The 21,520-nt window shown below is 44.8% G+C and overlaps 1 protein-coding gene across 1 annotated transcript in view; it reads right to left on the bottom strand.

The window, feature by feature from the left end:
- Window positions 1–21,520, bottom strand: part of SMC5 (structural maintenance of chromosomes 5) — a 108,724-nt gene that overhangs the window by 49,558 nt on the left and 37,646 nt on the right. Inside the window, exons 12-17 of the mRNA XM_050193372.3 lie at window positions 21,063–21,271; window positions 17,537–17,714; window positions 11,522–11,583; window positions 3,865–3,931; window positions 3,216–3,317; window positions 268–342 (exon numbers count right to left, since the gene is read on the bottom strand). Of these exons, the coding sequence (XP_050049329.1) occupies window positions 268–342; window positions 3,216–3,317; window positions 3,865–3,931; window positions 11,522–11,583; window positions 17,537–17,714; window positions 21,063–21,271 (693 nt within the window). The remainder of the gene's footprint in view (window positions 1–267; window positions 343–3,215; window positions 3,318–3,864; window positions 3,932–11,521; window positions 11,584–17,536; window positions 17,715–21,062; window positions 21,272–21,520) is intronic.

The following is a 21,520-nucleotide window of genomic DNA, read 5'->3' as shown; positions in this document are numbered from 1 at the left end:
ATGAGCATGGCAACCAAACGAGATTTCATAGAAAGATAGTTTCATAAGAAATAGCAAACAATCATTTATTAAAATTTTACTCTATGTGAGTTGACACCTTTGTTTTCTTTCCAAATCAAGCAGAATGCATTGCCATGATTGCATGACCCCTTAGCCGCAATCAATCCTCCCCTGCACCTGTCTCATGATAACCAGTGAAAGCACGTCCCTTTAGCACAGTATTCCCTTTTAGTAGACTGCTGCGAGGGTAAAAGTAATGGGACTAACCTGGAGGGCATTGCGTTTCTGCTCAAGCACAACACTGAGCTGTTTAATGTGCGACAGCTCGCCAATAAGCCGCTTCTGCAAAGAACAGAAAGGAAATGAAAAGAATGAAACAAGAGACCAACACTTCTACCGGTGTTTTCAATGCTGGAAGCACTCTTCCCACGATTGCAAGTAGAGTCGACACTCGTTACAATAGAGCATGATAATCCAGCGAAAAAGGTTCGTTACATACAAAGTCCGTACTATCCAAAATTAGGGTTGTGGTATGTTGTGTAATGGTGAAACTTCACATATACAGTTATGTAACCCGCAAGCGATCACAAAAACAATAAGAACATTGAGATTAAAATAAATAAATACAAATGAACAGGTTGATGCGGTGATTGTACAACCACGTGGCACGGCATCTTGCTGTCCACCGTTTTCTGGCTGCTGGTTGGCAAAACATTGTCACGTTGTAGTGAATGTGACAAACACAGTAACAAAACTGTAAATGGCGAAACTAAATCTTCATTGGGTGAACTTGTGCCCTCAAAAGCAAGTCACACTTAAAGTACAACAATAGCGGCGAACACAGTCGGCGATCGGCAAAAATTTGATCAGCAAGTCAAGCGCATCGGCTTTTATACATGAGTCGTCAAATCTTCAAAGTACTAATCGCTAGGACCCGCATGTCTTCCACAAAGTTCCACACCATTCGCGTCGCACATACATGCAATCAGATTACACAAGGTTCGGTGACAGACAGCGGATGGAACCACCGATAGCATTCCAGAAATTTACGATACATGTAGGCGCGTCCTGTGCTGTGCGATCACATTTGTTGGGCGGTGAAACGTGGTCGCCCGATGAAGATAAACAAGTATACATGTCAATATATAGCGGTTTACCTGCACTAGAACATCCGAATATCCGCACAAGGGCGAGATTAATGGCTGGCACAACAGCAAGTAGCCAGGTGGCCAGCGCTGCCGTGCTGGTTGCCCGGCCCAAGCGCATCGCCGCCACCGATAATACAGACATTGGCTGCAGTGTTTCCTAACACACAAAAGAGTGGCCTGCAGTATAAACCAATGTCTTAATTTTATCTTTTACAATAAGCGACAACAACTGTGAAATCTGTAGCACAAACGAGAGCCGTGGTATGAGGCAAGTTCAACTCTAAGCCCATGTATGGCCACCGCTGCATTGCATGCGAGACGGCTCAACCATGTCATGCATCTCGCGGTCTGGAAGCCGTGAACAGCGACATATCTTCTTTTTTGTGCAAATTGAGGCGATGAGAAATAATGCATTCTCGAAACACTGCATATTGTGATTGTCAGCGGTGGTTTTTGAAGGGCCCTACACTTCGTTTACGCCTCATGTCTGGTTAGGCCTTGCACCACCTCTGGCACTTGCTCGGCACAGAGGATGGTGCGCATCTCCTTTCTAGCATGGCCATGCGCAGCCTTTTCTAGTGCATGCGCAGCCCACACGCCCTGTTTTAGAGGTAATCTGTCATGCGTGTGCAAAGTGTAAGCGTATCGAGATGGCATGGCGTCATGTGCGCTGTCTTCCCACACGTTTAGTACTGGAGGTTGTGTAGCCACGAGTTTTATAGACGGATGAAGCGAGAGGCAGATGAAGCATTTGCTCCCAGCTGCTGGCGCTTCTCATGATAGCACTTCCCACAGTGGGAGGATGTGAAGGAGCGTACATGAAAGCGTGGCTGGCCTCACTTCATACAGCCAATGTGAAGACATTGTCCACACGGCATGAAACCCTATCTTTAGTCGGCGACTCCCAAATTCAACAAAATGAATTTTTTTCTAATTCAAATTTGCTTTCTCTGACCTTCCCTACAATTCAAAAATTTTGTGGCCCTTTCCATGTAAGAAAAATTAATCAGGGACTGTGTTTGTTTGCATAAAGGTAAAATTTTTACATTACGAAATTTTGATATAATGAAGCAAAATGCTAATTTTAACGACTTCATTATATGATGTTTAACTGTATTTGCCCAAGTTCGAGATCACTGTGACGCATCTTGAAGCATTCTCAATAGCTCAATATGAAGCAAAGTCTGCCAAGGTGCCTAACCAGGAGCGGCCAGGAGTGCGCGCACGATGGCAAAAGTGTGTGGGGTCTGACCTGAAGTTTCACATGTTTCGAGGCTAGTTCAAACTAGTCAAAATTACAGAGACCCCACAGCTATGACATCAACAAGAAGCATGGCTAGAATTTAAATTCTATGCGGGCGGCCATGACCAAGCATGAGCAGACGATAGTTGGCTTCTCCTGGATGTATGCAATTTTTATTGAAGTTCGAAATGCTGATTTTCACTTCCTTTAGCCTGTTTATTAAACAGCACCAATAAATATCCACAGTAACAGTAGGAATAAGCACACTGATCTAAACACCCTTCTTGATTGATTTCAGCTATTGGCCAATAGCAGCCGCATATGGGAATCTGCTATACAACGAAATATAGCAGCCCGAAGAGAGCGAGAAAGATTCAGTTGAAAAGAGAGTGTTTAAAAAGAAGGTGACTTCGTGCTCCGCTTGTGAGACTCATGTTCTGTGCACAACTGCAAAATTTGGCTGAGATATCTGTTCATAGCAGCGCATGCTATCCTGCGGACTGTGTTTTTTCACCGAGCCCAAGGGGTGGTTCAGGACCACTTTATATACTGGTTCTGTGGAGTGGGTGACAACGCTGCAGGTATGCAATAAAAAAATACAGATCTGAAAATCAGTTGCCAACTGTATTTTAATTTTTTTTTAATAGATTCCGCCTTAAGCTGGATGCAATTCAAGAATAGTCCAACAATAACCAGGCATAACTGTAAAAATTGGCAGCTATCCATTGGGTGAAAGTGATGAAACAAAACAAAAGTAATGAAAGAAAACTAAGATAGAAGATAGTTTATCACAAAAGAGGTATCATTATGACTATCAAGATTACCTTTGCCATTCTGAGCTCTTCAAGTTGTTGCTGTAGAGTCCTATCGTTTGCATGCAGTTTCTTCACTTCAGCTGATCTTGCAGCAATCTCCTCGGCAAGAGCCTGCAAGTGGAGTTAATAAGCAGACATGCAAACTTCCATGATAGCCACAGGAGCACAAAGTTTTGGCTAAGTGAAGAACACCACAAAAAGTGGGATTTTATTTTGTATTGTTTTATTCTAGACGTGAACAGACCAAAAGAGATTGGCTAGCGCCATTTGAAGCTGCACTTCTTCAGCACACCATGCAACAAAAAATTACATTAATATTTTTATTAGACACTGCACTGAGCAGGTCGCCATTTCAATGTTTTACCAATCAACCTACTTGAACTTCAATGAAACCTAGATTATATTTTGAGGGGCAGAAGACTGCTGCAGTGTGCTCCTGTTGAACTTTCATACACATTCACATATCTGGATAGTAATAGTTGTATAGTCTTTGCTAAGAATTTCAAAGCCACTTTTCGAGTGACATGATATGTTGCTGGGCTCTGCAGCAGGGATCCTGTAGCACATCTCGCACACTCTAGGGGGTTGAAGCTTTCAAAAGTGTACAAAGGTGTACTAGTACTCTCAGTAACCTAATTTTACTTATCACTGAACTTACCTGCTTGTCTTTTTCCAGCTTGTTCAAGTTGGTGACATCCACGGACATCGTCAACAAGCGGGGCGCACTGAGCAGGGGTTAAACAGACAAAGAGCGCAATATAAATATGCATGTCACAATTCATCTACCCAGCTAGTGAAAAGTACACAAGAAATACGAGACGGGAATGGTGGTCTCGTGATTTGATTTCAGAAACCTGAAGGAATGAAAAGTAGCGCTGATATAAGGACAGGTAAGCATGAAGTTTCAAAAGAAAGATAAAGAGAAATTATATGTAAGCTGTAGCTGAAGCTAAAGTGATACATTACTGCTTTACAGATGCTTCTACCTGAATAAGCATGACACTCACAACTACATATTTCTCCCAATTATTGCATCATCAGTAGCCTCCTTTACACGAATGCAACAGTTGTGCATCACATTGTTTTTTTTAGCATATTGCATTAATGTAAACAGGAATGACCCACCAGGAAGAAGCATGGCCTTATGCATTAACTGGAGCATGAAGCCACCTCCAGTGAATTCATGTGAACAAGTGCATTGCATCAGGAGAGAGAAAACAAAAGCGTGATGCCTTGTGTCACTCTCCTCCAGGTGTAAAATACTCATTAAAACAGGTGTAAGCTCATTGTGAACACTGTCGTGTGAGGTTTGCATGTAAGTGGCAGCGTAATACACTCAGGTTATGCAGTAGGAAGTGCAATGTGCTACTGTTGCATTAATGTGGAGATGGCTATTGAACCATTAGGCAATACAATTGTAGACTGCAATGTAGGCTGCTGAACTAATGGAATAAGTTGAAATCAATGTGCCCATTTCATCTACAGTAAACTCTTCTTAACTCCAACTCTGGTATATCGAAATATAGGCTAAGCCTAAATTTCTTTCTGGCTGTAGTTTTAACCCATGTGTTTTTCACCTCTTATCTCGAAAGGTTTTTCCACGAGGCTCCAGATATCTCGAAATCTCAACTTAAAAAATACTAGAAAAAGCCCAACAGGGCAGTGTCGCTTGCAGTCGCTTTTTATCCGCCGCCGGCTCACAAGCCAAGCCAAACGCCACGCCGAACCGTGCGCCCCGCTTATCTTTCCCCTTTTTTTTCTATGACCGCTCATGCACACTTGCTAGGCTGCTCGTTGCCACTTTGTTGTATCCTCATGCAGCAGCAGTGAGCTGGGAGTCAGTGTTTTTTTTTTCTCCATGTCATTTGGGATGCTGTGAGAGATGCATCAATGTGGTCACAGCATATTAATTGTGACCTTGGGCAAGATGATCGACACTTTTGAGCAGCACGACCAGCCCACCTGCTGAGCCCAAAAGAAGCCAGCATGTGAGCCCACAGTGTTTCAGCAAGATTGCTGCGTGATAAGGACACTCACTTTATGTTCACGTGACTGCGAAGCGTAAATGCCGCATCACTTGTTGGCGTCTGCTAAAGACGTGACAATTGGATTCAATTCAATTCTGAGGTTTTACGTGCCAAAACCAGGATATGATTATGAAGCACGCCGTAGTGGGGGACGTTTAACGTGCACCTAATGCATGGTAGACAGCCGTTTTTGCGTTTCGCCCCCATGTAAATGCAGCTCTCGTGGCCTGGATTTGATCCTGCATCCTCAGGCATAGCAGCACACTGCCAAGGCCATACACCGCCATGGCAAATGACAATTGCGCTCTTTGTAGTTTCAGTTTTCGAAGTGAAATTGCCTGAAATTCATAATACAAAAAGTAGCAGCTTTAACTTCTTGGATGTCTGAAAACAGTTAAGCTCTGATGTCTGGCTACAAATATATAATTAGGATCAATCATGTTACATGACTCTTCACCAAGCATGCTGTCCTTACACAGTGCCAGTAATGCTGATGCCTGCATATGCCGTCTCTGGCGTCAGTGCATATGAAAGTGACAGAAAATATTACTAGCGGTACAGTCAATATCCAATTTTTTTTCGACTCCTAGGGGTGTCGAAAATGTCAGAAAAAAAGGAATGCATATGTTTTTTACTGCCCCCAAGGGCTCAAATCACAGGTAGGTCAGAAATAGCCCTGAAGGTCAGCCAGCAGATTAGTAAAGTATATCTGTGCTTGTACTGTGACAGGAGATAGCGGGTGCACGCGTGTATAAGGAACACAATGTGTCCCGCGACAGTTGCCCCTTTCCACTTTTGGTATGCTCCACCGCAATACAACACGTATGCTTCACCGCGTAACTCCGCTGTAGAGGGGCGAAGCTAACCTTTAGCAACCGGCATTATGAAATTCAACGTGCTTTCCGCACTTTGAAGCCATCGGCGAAGATTACAAAGGAGGAGTAGGCGCCATTACTGACAGCGGAGATTTCTTCAAATGAAAAACACAACATTGAACAGCAGGAAGCTTGGTAGCGAACGCCAAACTAGCTAGGCTTAGCATGGTGGCTACGGCTGCCAGCGAATCAGCGTGTGAGTGTTGGGTCGAGGCTGGCAGTGGTTGGCTTCGATTAACGTGATTTCGATCCTGCGGTCACAGCTAAATGTCCGGTGAATCGGTTGGAGAAGGGTTTTTGTGTCCGAAATTTCAGACGTTTTTATACAGTGGCTCTATGGGGTACGTGACGGGGCCACGAAGGCGTCCGAATTATCAGGCGTGTTAAAAAGATCCGTCGTCGACTGCATACTGGAAAGGCCCATGTGGTCTATGCGCAACCAGAGGGTTTATATTTCTGTGCTTAACCTTATATCAAATTTTTTTATGGCTTTTGCAGGTGCCAGATAACAGGGGTTTACTGTACATACCTGCCAACATGCGACATTAAATATTAGGTAATGACTACAGTGACGGGGCCCAGTACTTTAACATCTGCACTACAGTGACAAAGCCTGGCACTTTAACATCAGCACTACAGTGACAGGGCCGATCACTTTAACAACAACACCGTAGCGACGGGGCCATCACTATAACGATGTCGGTATTGGGGGCGAGGACTTACGGAGTCGCCATCTGTCGGAAGCGCCTCACTTGCATAGTCTGAGGAATAACGCGGCACGCTCCGCATAGGTTTGGCTATCGGCGCTAGGATACTACACGGGAGCCCTCGTGGACATCTTTTGGAAGCACTCTCAAAATGACAGAATTATCTTAATTTTAATATAATAATCTTGGGGAAACAAAGCACAGAATGGCTTACAGATGCTTTCTTTATCTACGACGTACAGTAAGCTGGGAAACTGCACACGGTCGCCGCGATCGATTCCCCCTAACCGGTTTCTTGCGTGAAAGGTAGGCAATCGCCGAGACAAAACTATGTGAAATATGTTCTTATAGTGGGCTGTCTGTGTAACCAAATTAAGCATAACAGAATGAAGCTTAAATGCTGCAATCGCACGGGTTTGCGGTGACCGACTGCGCGTCTGCATGCATGTCCGCACATAATAGAGAGTGTTAGAATAGGGGCGCCAAACATTTTGGGGCCAAAAATAAATAGCATCGAAGCCACTGAGCATGCGCGAGACGCAAACTGCGTTTGGGTTTTGCGTCGGCCATACTATTTCACTGATTTAGCGAGAGCCCCAAAAGTTGCCCCAAAAGATTTGCGTGAACAAACATGGCTGCACCCATCGAAGCGACGTCTCTAACCTAGCACCAAACTGGGTTCGATTCGTGGTAACGCGTGAAGCTTGCAAGCTAGGAAAAGTGACTGCGGTTATCGCTTTCTCTCAGCTAGCGTGTGTTATGAAGATTGATTCATTAGATGCCGCTGATTCTGGATTCGACTGTGGATCTTATGGCTCGTAGGCCTAACACGGATTAGCTTGGCTGGTGAAGGCACGTAACAGTGGTTACTCAAAACTAGGGGCAACTAATTGTTTCCTGCTTACAGAATAACCTCTAGATTGTAATTAAACGTGAATACGCGAAAGTAAATATTACTATTCTTATCATAAAATGGTATATTTTATTTATTTCGAATAGCTTTTCTTTGACGCTGTAGTGGCGCTGTCAGCGCAAGACGTTATCCGCAAAAGCAAAGCGTGCAAAGCCCTATTCTGGAACTCTTCACTCCTGCGTGCCCCAATGCTAACACCCGCAAGGCTCTTTGGGGCCCCAAACTATTGGGGCCCCTATTCTAAAACTCTCTAATGTTTTGGTTTCGCTGCGAGCGCGTTTTTGCACCGTGCCGTGAGCTTTATGCCACAGCATATGAGCATTTGACAGTACGCAAACAAACATTGTTGCCTGTACACTATCAGAGCTGTTCAAAAATAATTTCATTATAGCTAGTGACTTCGACGGCTACGGCGACTTGTGATGTGCCGTCACAATGATTCAGTCTTCTTTTTTCTTCTAAAGTCTTCGAAGCTTCAATATCATTATTTCTCAAGTTGCATTGCACTGTATGTTTATTGGTCTTCTAAGTGAGCAATTACCCGCTGCTTTTTTTTTCTTAATCCAGCAAAATATTCATTGTCTGGTGCTACACAAGCATAAAAATATGCCATGCTTTTTTTTTTTTTGATGTGCTCTTTACCGTTCGCTTTCCATTCGAATGAACTTTCTTTCTTTCTTCATTATCATCATAGGTGTTAAGTGCATACACAAAAGACTGCTGCACCCAACAGCCACAGGCTAGTGGATGGGTCCGGATGCGAAATATAATAGACATTCGGTACAAGCATAGGGGGATCAATACACAGGATGAATGCAACACGTTAGCACATTAGAAACAGGAAAAAAAAATTTTTTACAGCATGCATAAAAATTATCACATAGTTACATAAATTATCAAACCGCAAAGAACAGAACGCCAAGCAAGCATACAGGCACCAAATCAGTGGTTTATAGCTAATAAATATGATTTTAGTGCTTTGCCGAAACTTTGTGTTTTTATTTTTATTTTGGAGGGTATGTTCCATGTAACCAAAGGCTATCAGGAAACACAAGATTGGTGAAGAAGAAATTGAAGTCGCCCATGAGAAAGTTCCTTCAGCAGTTCTGGACTACCGAGTTGAGATAGGTGAACTCCGGAACTATTTTACCGATGATGGGTGGCCGCGCTCACTGCAACAATTACTCAGAAGCGTAATCTTAGTTCGTGGACATGTACTGCATGTCGGCAAAGGGTCCATGATAACGCCATGTGGTGTGACGCGTGCCTGAAGTGGCTGCACTTTAAATATGCGTCTGTCACATCTACACCAAAAAGTAAGGTGTGGTTTTGTCGGAATTGTCATGTGTGAAATTTCTGAAAATATGCAAAGTTTACAAGATATGCCAACTAATATGGGCATGTTCAGATTACGGTAATCAAGGTCCCATGACCATTTCCTGTTTTCAATAAAATTTTTATACGTGATGGGCAAATATGTTGACACAAACAAATAACCCTTAGCTCTGCATGAAACGCTCTAGTTTTCTTGGGACAAAGTTTTATATGACAAGAGGTCGAGAATGCTATTTTTGCGATTTCGCAAAGTTCCAAGTCTGGGGCCCTCCTGCATGCACTTTTTTTTTTGTCATGCTTGAGTATTTTCTCATGTAAGCCTAACAACTTGTACTGTTTCAAACACTAAGTAACATTTCTTTTGCTGTCTTCTTATTCCGGGAAAAAATCCTAAACTTTTCTCCACGAGCTATGCGCTACAAAGAAGCCACTCGTCAGCCCAACCTTCACATAAGATGTATCGAGATTTGCTCACTGATTGCTGAGAAAATATTCATGCACAAGAAAAATGTGTTGTGCATGCAGGAAGGCCCCAAACATGGAACTTAGCGAAATCGCAAGAACTGTATTATCTACCTTTTGTCATATACGATCATGGTCATGGGACCTCCATTACCGTTCTTATCTCAACATGTCCATATATATGTTCATATTTTTGTCATATGTCTCATTGTGATATATAACTGTGGTTAAAGAGCCAGGCCCCATCTCTAGTGTAGATGTTAAAGTGCTGGGCCCCATCACTGTAGTGCAGATATTAAAGTACCGGGCCCCGCCACTGTAGTCACTACCTAAATATTAATAAAAGTCCAGTACTAGCAACACTGGAGAGGGGAATAAAAGACATTTAAGAAGTGCATGGCCCAAGCGCACAACTTTTTTTTTTGTGCGATAAATATGCATTTTATTATTACAGTTAAACCTTGATATAATCAACTTCAATATAATGAAATTCTCGATATAACAAAGTATTTAACTTTTCTTAACCTCTAGTCCATAGAACACCATGTATTTAGAACCTCAATATAATGAAGTGTGTTTGCGATTTCAATATAACTAAATTTCCCTGCCACCGCAAACTAATACCGAGACGATATAAGGAAACTTCTGCAGTTGCAGATAGATGGTCAAATAATTGAATTACAAGCGGCTGCTTGCAAATGCACCTCTCAAATCGCGTACAGCGTGACAAGAGCGACTGCCGAAGTGGAGCCGCATCATGTTCCCTATAAGGTCCAAGTAATGTAAGATCCTATTGCACCTCACGCACTGTGGGCTTTCAGTGCAAGTGTAAGTGTGCGATGATGAGACAAGAAAGATGGCAGCTTCACGAGTGCCGCCTTTGCGCATCAGCAAAGGGAAAGAGGGGAGGGGAGCGAGCTCGCGGTAACGCGATCAAGTGTGCACGAAGGGGCGGCGTGGGAAGCAAGTTGGCGCGCATCTCGGCCGTGGCTGCGCACCTTGCTTTAGAGGTAATCTGCCACATGTGCAGAGAGTGGGTGTGCCGAGTCGGCGTGACATCATGTAAGCTGTCTTCTCACGTGTTTAGTATTGGAGATTGCATAATCTCGAGTTTCAGTGACTCGTTGGAGCGAGAGGCAGACGAAGCATTCGCTCTCCGCTGCCGGCGCTTTTCATGATAGCGTCATCCCAGTGAGGGCAACACTATCAGCCGTTTGGGCTGATTGCACACGAAAGTGCACCACCGATGTGAAGATATTGTCGACGTGGCATGAAAGCATATAATTCGTCGCCAACTCCCAAATTCTTCAAAAGGAATTCTTTTCTTATTCAAATCTGCTTTTTACGAGTGTCCGATAATTCAGAAAATTCTGAGGTGCCTTTCCGTGTAAGAAAAATCGGATGAGCGACTGTACTTGCATAAAAGGCCGAATTTCAATACAACGAAATTTCAATATAATGAAGCAAATTGCAGATTTTACCAACTTCATTATATCTAGGTTTAACTGAAATAATTTCTTTTTAGCTGCAGAACATACGCATGAGCAAGCTTGCAACAGCAGAGATTGACAATCGGCACTATCTGTGGATCACAGCAACCTTTTCAGCACTTTGCTGCCTCCAATTTCGCCTACTTCAGGAACTTGTCTAAATGAGTTTGCTAAAAGCAAGCACCCATCTGGTGTATGAAAACTTGTGCTGCCCCCTCCCCACCCCCCCACAAGAGGGCAGCATAAGTACTATCACTTCTTTTTGGATGCACTTTCTTGCAATCTTGAGTCACACGATCTTTCAATGCCTGGTAACCTTCTTGCGAACAGCATTTTTTTTCAAAACTTTATGTAACATTTGTAGAGCAAGCTTGACAAACAACCAAACAAAGACAAAATTAACAGATTAGATTGCTACAAATTTTAATAACTTTATAATCTCGATGCATTGAATGTTTCACATCCAATGTTGCGCCAAAAAATGAGCAAGGAAAAAAACTGCTTACGACAGCTCCGAGGACATAGTCGCAGTCCGTGAGGGATCATACTGCGACACTTTGACGGTGTACTGAAAAATGAAAAACACATGCAAGTTACGAAGAAGAATACCTTGTTTCATAAAAAAAAATTTAAGCACTTACACCTCACTACAATAAAGTTGAAGGGGGAGCCAGAATAACACTTCCATATCCCCAACTTCGTTACGTCCATCATTGCCCTTTACTGCAATAGATGCCCAATGTGGTGCACAATTTTTAAACATGCAAGAAAGACACCTTTACAGCCCTTCGAACCACTACACGGCCATGCATGCGATGAAGCTTTAATAAAACAAAGGGAAAAGCATGTTAGCCATGTACAACACACCAACTACATGCACCTTACACAACAGCCTTATGATAGCTGCCTTCTGTTCCAATGTCATGGTTGTTTGTTTCAGTTATCCACTTGTCTCGCCCACATTGCCTTGAAACCAGTGAAATGGCAATGCAGTAAAAGAGAACAACTAGCACACTGCAATGGTAACAGTCTGTTGTGATAGGGCAGCATGAGGCACACAACACTGTATGCCGACTACGCAGATGATCCACTGCTCTCATGTGGCTGCTGCGTGAATGAGGAAGCCAGCGTACCTCACCGAGCTGACATAGCTTGGACAGCTTGTGACCTCCAAGATTGCACAAGCACCGATGCAATCATGGAAACCATGCCTAGCTGCAGCAGCCTGCACAGCATGACAAAGATGCAACGGTCTTTGACACGTGCAGCCGTGTGCAAGCAGCGGCTCACCATTGCTCAGTGTCACAGAGGCTGATGCAGCTAAGCATGGCCTCCAGTATAGTGCTGGTACAATTTGACAGTGGCGTATCATTGTTTTGTTATGCAAGAAGTAGTTGCACAGTTGTCCCATCGCTATCTTGTGATGGTAGGCTGCTGCAGACACCGCGAACGCAGTTTTGGTTTCGTATCACTTACCACGCGGACAATTTTCAGATCAATTCTCATGGGAAAAAAAAAGGTTCGTATTAGAACTGTACAAATACAAGAAGCATTCAATTTGTTAGCTACAACTCTTTGAATGAAATACTTCACAGGGATGGCCTAAAGGACGTTTTTGGTGGAAGATGATGCGTTTGATGGAATTATTGTCCACTACAGTCAAACCCAGATACAGTAGAACCTCGTTCATACGGTGTGGAAAAAATTGCGAGAAAAAAATATGCTAACTGGGAGAATGTACGAGCCAAAGTATCTGGTGGTACTCCAGCGGCCAGAGACGCATTTTATTGTTTTCCTATTGCATTGTATTCTAAGAGGGCGATGGGAAACTGAAACGAAATCGAGCTGGTGGGCGTCACCGGATGCCACCAAAGTGAAATGTGATGCCCATATCGTGCCACCTGCAGCAGGGAACGGCGCACTTGAATTCTCGTCTACTAAAGGTGTGCAGTATGCTACCAATGACACTACACACCATGCACTGTAAAACAGATATATGAGGATGCTTATAGCAATATGTTCAGCGGCGATAGCTGTGAATGCGGCGTGTGCTGAACCTGGCGGAGATTTGCTAGTACCAGAATAAGAAACTGCATGCCATCGTCTTCACCTGAGGAGGGCAGCTACATACCGTTCTCGAGCGCGCGCGCCTTGCACCTTTGCTTGTTCACATGGGATCTGGCAGCCGGAAAACGTATACGATCGCAGTCTGCAGCAGGGAACAACGGCGCATTCTGGTTATCACCTGTTAAAAGTGTGCGCTAGGCTTCCGACGGCACCACGCATGGCGAGACAGATAGGCAAAGAGGGTTGCTGCAATAGGATTGGCAGTAATAGCTGCGAATGCCGCATGCGACGACTCCAGAGAAGATTTGCTGGCACCAAAATGAGAAACTGAGGGTACGTCGGCGTTTTCACGTGAGACGGGCGGGTGAGCATTGCGGTGAAGCTGCTGCAGTGGGCAGCTATATACAGTCAACGACTGAATTTTCGGACGCCCAAATTTTCGGACATGCCTGATATTTCGGACGTCTTCGCAGCACCGCCACGAGCCCCATAGAATCAATGTATAAGGACATCTGAAGTTTCGGATGCTCGAACCCCCCGCCGTCTAATTTTCCGGACTTTTTGACGGACGGAAGGTCTTTTGGCTCCTCGAGCAGCGCCCTTGAGAAGGAAATCCACTTGCAGCCGAAGCATATCACCACTTTGAACCACAACTAGCCGAATCTAGTTGTCACACACCGATTTGGTCTGGCCACGCTGGCTATGTTCATCGCCGCACTTCCGCCTCCGGCGGAGTTTCCGGAGCGGTGCCATTTTGTTTGTTTGTTTGCGCAGGCCACATTTTGGCTAGCGTGGTGTGTGGTTGTCTGTTGTGTCAAGTGTGCTCTGCGACGCTAGGCCTAGGTGCTTCGACGCTCGTCAGCGAACTCCACTGTTCGCAACTTGAGGATTTCGCTTGCCTTCGATGGCACCCACTCCATCTTCGTCGTCCTCGCCGATGGCATCGAAGCGCGGAAAGCAGTACCGTCGGACGACGTGATCAACGACCTCCGCTCTGCTGGGGTTTCCATACCCACGGAAATAACTTTTGAACAGTTTGTTGACGCTGACGAGCTCGACTTCCGCGCAGAACTGACTGACGAGGAAATAGTCCGTCGGGTTGTGGGGGATTCAGAAGACTCCGATGTTGAAAATGAGGAGCCAATGCCTGCGCCACCTACAAGCGCCGAGTTGACGCGAGTACTGTTGACTCTTTCATCGGTGTACAGTGTTGACATGACCCTTGCTCAGATCGAGGCGAATATGATGGCATGCAACCAGAACGCCGTCAAAACAACAATCAACAAGTTCTTCAAGCCACTGCAGCAATACCACCAGCTGCCCGACGATGCACATGTACATAATAAACCGGCAGTCGGCTGCATAGAGAGTTTTTGAACGCCTCTTTTTATAGCCACTTCACTGATGCTGTGGCAGGGTTTCGGAAGCCTGTTACTTCGCCCTTTACCTCTAGATCTGAGAAAAAAATAAAAAGGGTGCGTCTTTTTGCATGCATTCATTTTTTCGGACTGCCTGAATTTTCGGACGTTTTTACGTTCCCTAGAGGGTCCGAAAAATCGGTCGTTGACTGTACTGTTCTTGATCGCATGCACCTTGCATATTTTCTTATTTACACGGGATCTAGCGACCAGAAAACGTACCATATGATATCAGTTTCGGTCGCAGTTTTGATGATCGTTGGTGCCAAAAAGTCGTGTTTTCTTGAAACATATGAACTAGTAAAAAATGAGGGTAGCTCTATTGGGTTATTTTTTGTGTTCTCGATTGAAACGTTAGCGCCAGGAAAACGTATGTAACAGGAACGTATCAATGAGGTTCTACTATATAACGAATTATTGTAAAGCCAACAGCTGTAATATCTCCTTGAAAATATATATATATATATATATATATATATATATATATATATATATATATATATATATATGACAAACTATTTCGAGATCCCCTTCGAGTTCTATACAGTTAAACCTGGGTGTAACGAACTTCTGGATTTAAGGAAATTTTTTAATTCGCCAACATGCCATCCCCATAGAAGCCATATATTTCTGACCTCCACGTAACAAAGGCATTGTGGCACCTGACCTTGTTTTAATGAATTTTCAACGCTCATTTATTATCGTGAGCAGTAGCTCTACCAAAAATTCGGATAAGCAATGCTTAACTTTTGTTGATAAATAAGGCAAGCGGCTGATCCCGAGACGAAAGCATGCGATCACAGCGAGCCAGAGCAATTGATCCAGTTTGCCGAGATGATGATAATAAAAGCCACTAGCTCCCCTAGTGCAGCTCTTTGACAAGCAGATCAGCCTCTGCATTTTTCACTTATGCATCATGACACCAGGTGCCACTACCGTGCCTGCCTGTTTTAAATTTTTTTAGGCTTACAAGTGTTGGCATGGCCAGGACTGGTCTGGCACGGTGGCAGGTGCGTGAACATGAAAGCGAACGCAACGCGAGTGCCAACTTCAGTAGTTCATTGCATGTTTCTCATTGTGTTTGTTCGCTTCGAAAATGAGTTTGGCGAAGAAGCGCAGTTTCGTCTTTCAAGGACAAGCTTTCAATTGTGAGTGCGGTTGCCAAGGGCAAGAAGGATGTCACCGTCCAGTTCAACATCCCAGCCAGCATCCTGTTGACTATCTTGAATGCCAAAGAAAGCATTTGCAGTGCTTTCTTTGGCACTGCAAACATGCCCCTAAGTGGAGCGATCTTGCAGCAGAAAGCGTAGGATTTTGCGCACATCCTGGGCGATGAGGACGTCAAAGCTAGAAATGGCTGATTGCAAAGATTTAAGAGCCAAAATAGTCGTCGGGAAAATCACTAGCGGCGAGCCTGCCTCTGCCGACAGCGACGTTTCAGCATCGTGGGTTGCCGAGAAGCTGCCTGGCATTTTCCGCTGCTATGAGGCAGCTGAAGTCTACAATGCTGATGAGATGGCTCTGTTTTATCACATGTTGCCAAACCGAACGCTGGCTCTTAAAGGGGAAGACTACTGCAGTGGCAAGCAAAGAAAACGCCGTGAAATGGTATTGCTTTGCGCCAACAACAATGGCAGTGACAAACGAATCCTGTTAATTATCAAGAAAGTGCCCAGCCCAGATGCTTCAAGGGAATGAAGCAAATGCCAGTTAAATCTGTGCCCAATTCTAAAGCATGGATGTCGCGGGCAATCTTTTCTGACCAAATGAAAGAGTTCACTGAAGACATCAAGTGATGAGGCCGCCAAATCTGCTTGCTGCTTGACAATTGTTCCATGGACTACATCGATGGTCTTCAGCTGTCAAACATTGAGTTGATATATTTTCCTCTCAATTGCACGTCCCTGATACAGCCAGTGGACAAAGGAATTATCAACAGCTTCAAATGCTGCTATCGCCGTCGGGTGACAGGTGAGGTCCTTCTGGACATCCATTTTAAACAGCAGACAAAGATAAACATATATCAAGTGATCGAGATGCTTGCTGCATCGTGGCGAAGTTGGAAATCAGATGGTTTCAAATTGCTTCGCCAAGGCCCAAATAAAGGTCGTTCAAGCTAGAATCTGCGACGACTAGGAGGAGCCTGAAAACCTTCCTGATGACACCAAAGCGTGGGATGCACTATGTGTGAACGGTGGAGTGCCCGATGACGTCAAACTTGGCGTATTTTTGTATGCTGACAATGGCACCGTAGGTACTGATGAAATGACATATGTGGCACTTATTGAAATCATGCAAGATTGTGGTGACAAGGAAGGTGCATCAGAGGCCGATGCACTGTTTGCCATGCCTTCCACGAGAGGGGTGATGGATGCGGTGCATGATTTAGCTTCTTTGGAGTGCCGCTTGATGTCATCAGTCATGCAGAGGAAAAGCTAAAATCACCCAGTTTTTTTCTCCTGAATGAAGGTTTGAGAGGTGAGCTCTCAACCGTCTCATTTCGTTTTTGCATGATACTTCCTAGTTTTCACCTGAAACTACATGTAACGAAAACCTGTATATTATGAAATATCACAAACTTACATCCAGGTTTAACTGCATATCCGGGTTCGACTGTAGTACTGCCAACGCAGGCACTACAAGCATCAGGGGTACCAACAGGGCTCTAACCGGGTCAGGTGGATCCGTGCCAACCAGACAAGCTCAAGTTATCCAGTGGGGGCCAATTTTAGGATCGTAATAATGAATGTTTTCATTGATAGAAATGTAGGGGTGCTGGCCATGGCCTTCTAGTAGGATCGAACTGACCCAAAAGTCTAATTTGCCGCTGTCAAATTAATGAACGTCTACTGTATTCCTCTTTTCATTTTGTCTGAATTTTATTTCAACTTAGAAAAACACCTTTCGAGACTCAACAGTACCATTAGTGCCCTTATGTAAGTTCTCTGAGCACACATTATCAAAAGTAACCTATAGGTTCGTAGCAAACACAGCTCAAGGACAATGGGTGGGAGGGAGGCAAATGGTATTGCTGACCAGGTTGTCCTTGGTATAGAACCGCCGGATCCCCAGTTGGCGCACTTCAGCCAGGCAGTCCTCAGTGTGTGCATCACCGACAGGGATGTCATGCACTCGGTATCGCTTGCACAGGTAGCGCATCACTCCATCAGGGGCAGAGAACAGAGACTGGATGTACGCCCGGAAGCCATACCGCCTACAGTAACAAGACAAGACACAATATAATAAAGAAAGGAACAAATTAATGAGGGAGTCTACTCTTAAAACAATTTTCTTTATGGGTATTATTTCGTAAGAACTTGTAGATTTTATGCACTTTGATATGCCAAATTCCTATAAATTATTCATAACAGCGAACCCATTTATAGAGAACTCTATAGCTCCGCGATAAGTGGTCGTTGTATCAAGTCGGTATTATATGTGGACTTTCCCTTCAAAATGCACACAAAATTATTGACACTATAGCTGGCATCAGTAGTTGCGATTAGACACCACTTTGCTACAAAAATATAATTTTCAGTACCTTCATTTTCTTTCCCGATACCTTTCCGCATCTAACAAAGTTTCCGTTAAAAACGTCATCTGTAAAACAAAATGCAGCGTCGTAGCTTTTTCGAAACGGCGTCCCGGCAGTTCCAATCACAGCTGCCGCCATTTTTCCTTCAAGCTCGTGATAAGTTTTATTATCAGCAGCATGCAAGTGGATTCTGAATACGGCAGCGAAGCATTCTAGTTGGCTGGAAGTGTAAGCTACTGCAGTATGCAGGCATTTTGCAAAAGTATGGCTGCAGCATCAGCCATGAGGCGCGCATTGAGATCCTCGAAGCTACGTTTTCAATGTTCCTTCAGCAGAATAAGTATGAAGTTCAAAAGGCAGAATGCCACAGCGACCCATTATCAGCAACTACATAAGCAAAGTATCCATAAACTGTTATCTTCCAATAACAGCGCAGTAACCGCCGACTCTGCAAGTTCGGTCTGTGACAAATGAAAGTATGTTGTATGTGGATCTGTTGCAACAGGTGTTGGCTGACTAGGAGGCTATCATAGTGGCATACATCTTGTGCTGCCACAAGATACAGTGCAGTCCACTTATAACGATATCAAGAAGAATGAAAAATTTATAACTGAGCATCGCTATATCAGGACTGCCAGAAAAAAATAAAGAAAAGCTGCCGAACATACTTCCGTAGCTCCGAAACCAAATTTCCCACTTAGGATAAAAAATTGGCATTGTAGAAAGTAGGCTGTGAAAAATTTTAAAAGTTAATTTATACCTCTAAGCAGCGTGTCAAGCATTAGGCGCCCTGAAATAGTCAGTTCCAGGTTCACAACTATAGTATGCATCGCGTCCAGCGGCTGCACGAACACTGGCGGCTATAATTTAGCATGCACAACATCAGTGAGCAATTCTATCGACAACAGCGCACTTTGCGCGAACAATGGGGTCTGTTACGTTCGACCGGCGGGGGCTGGCGATCTTCGGGGAAGCGACCGACGGAAAGGCGCACCCTGTCTGCTGCGACGACTCGCTTTGAAAAGACAATAAGTCAGTCCCCAGCCCATCAGCGCCACCATGGCTGCGGCGGCCACTCGTTTTGCAAGGAGGACAATGTGCCGCGTCCACAAAGGAATGACGCCGAGATGTCGAGACGCAGTCGGCGGAGCAAGTATTGTTAGTGTGTACACCGACACCGTCATGGTCTGTTTGGAGCAGGGGAGCTCCGGGAAGATGTTTGGCAGTGCCATCTCACGCAGCTTAGAAGTCGCCAGTCGACGCGGCGGCCATTGACAGACATGGCGGCCATTGACTGCAGTGTCGACTCTGGGATAAAGAGGCGCCTGCTCAGGGCAGCACCATGTCTGCGAGAACCCTCTCACCTTGGTGTGGTCAGTGCAACCTGTGCGGAAGTGACTGCGTAAACCCTCCTCCTCAAAGGCGGGCCAGCTACAATAACTTTGGACGCTCCGTTTGGTCGACCGGCCGTTTTCCCTCACCTAGGGATCTAGGGAGGACAGAGTGTTTATAAGCAGCTGTTGCACGGTTGCTGAGTGGGCATTCTCGTTCAGTCATGCTAGACTGATGAACTGTAACGTCCTCATGTAGATAATGTAAATAAATCCCATATTCCTCGTTCTCAATGAGAACAAGTCTCTCCCTTGAACAACGTCCTCAGCGTGGATAAGTTGGACGACGGCATGGGCCAGCTACCATCTATTTCATGCCCGACCCCAAACATTACAGGTCGGTGTCAAAGACAGGCCACTGTCCATCTCGTCGTCACTGCTGCTGCTGTCGTTGCCTCTGTCGCACTATGCCACCGTCTGTGTCGTGACAACTATCGCCCCGTTGGAGACGCTTCGCAGAACGAGGCAGTGCTATCTGCAATCAGAAATTCTTCCATCGAAGCACTACCTATTTTATCGCCAGTAGCGACGTGCTCCCAGAGTTAATGTCAGCGGCTGCTACAGTGTTGATTTCACACATGGGGGTTTTGGGCCCTGGCGCACAAAGCCCACCGTTTCCATTGGTCGGCATGATCACTAGTTGTAGGCTTCATAATCGTGGCTGCACATGCAGCTTTCAGAATCGTCAATATCGTCGACTGCGCGAGCTCGTACTCTGAGTCTTGCAGAACTTGCAGCTTCATCCCAAGCGACACAGCTATGCACTCTGCCAGCGCACCGACTGCTGCTTTCGCTGCACATTTCAACACTCACTGACGAAGAGAGGGATATAAAGTCCATCAGTATAGATATTTGTGCTTGTTGGTGTAACATTTTGCAATTGTTTTTTTAGTGCAAACAGCACAAGGTCGTAGAGGAGAAAATAGACACACACAGGCACGAATAGGTGGAATAAGGAGATTGTAGAAAGAGAGCACGGGCGTGGTCTGCTTCGCGCTTTTTTTTTTCTCTGGACGCTCGCCGGCGATGTTGACGCAAAGCAGCTGGCGCCATCTTGAGGCGTGCTGCGCCAACTTGCAATGCTCTCCGTGGCTTTCGCTATCGGCGCGCTGTGCGGTAACGGTGGCAGATACAAACTCGCGTAGGCAACCTTTTCGCTCCGTCTCGGTTAAGAGGAACTTAGCAACTTGAATTTCACGATTATTCTGCATGGAAAACACCGCCCAAAAGGCAGAATTTCAATCGTTATATCCGATACGCAGTGAATAACATATTATATAGGGGATTTTTTCTCCTAGCCCTAATTCATAAGTTTATACTCTGAAGTCGATTCATCGTTATAATCAATATATCATTATATGTGGTATCATTGTATATGGACTGCACTGTAGTGGCCCCATATTATCACAAGCTCTTATTTCCATGCATCTTTTCCTTTTGCTATCCCCCCCAACTTTCAACATCTTTAGCAGTTTTTCAAGAACAGAATTTATTTTTCGTAGAATATGGTGCAACATTCGTGATATCGTAGGACAAACCCAAATTTGCAAACATAAAGGGAGATTTGGTAAGTATGCTAATTATGTAACACCTATAAGCGTAACACAAACTGCATCTGCACCATGTGGGACCTTACCTGATCTCGGAAAGTGGCCTTCGTGGCTTGAAGGACTCCAAGCTCTCTAATGGAACAACAACTCCATTGATTCGGAGATTCTGAGTATCTCTAATGGCTCCCAGAAATGTGTTGAGGTCTTCTGGGTATTCTGCCACGAACGCCAGCAGGTCTTTCGCTGGAATCTGTGCCTCAACGTACTTGGCATCACCAGAGTTCAGCAAGTCAATCTGCGAATACACCAGAGGTATCTCATGTATCATGATGCGCGCCACTTGAATAAACTTTTCTCGTTGCCACCACTGCCGCAATGTCTGCATAGGGTTGGCTTAGCTTGCGCACCTCGACAGCAGCATAGTCAGTTCATTTTTCTTTTGCTTCAATTAACTACTGCTGGAATGGTGGTGAATGAACTGTGGCTTATGACACAGCGCAAGCTCGCATTGTATTGCATAAAACCCACTGTGGTGAAATAGTGG

The sequence above is a fragment of the Dermacentor andersoni genome, chromosome 3, assembly GCF_023375885.2.
Source record: "Dermacentor andersoni chromosome 3, qqDerAnde1_hic_scaffold, whole genome shotgun sequence".
In the NCBI taxonomy this organism is placed as follows: Eukaryota; Metazoa; Arthropoda; class Arachnida; order Ixodida; family Ixodidae; genus Dermacentor; species Dermacentor andersoni.
The sequence above is the reverse complement of the archived record's forward strand: the minus strand, read 5'-3'. Positions and strand labels throughout refer to the sequence as shown.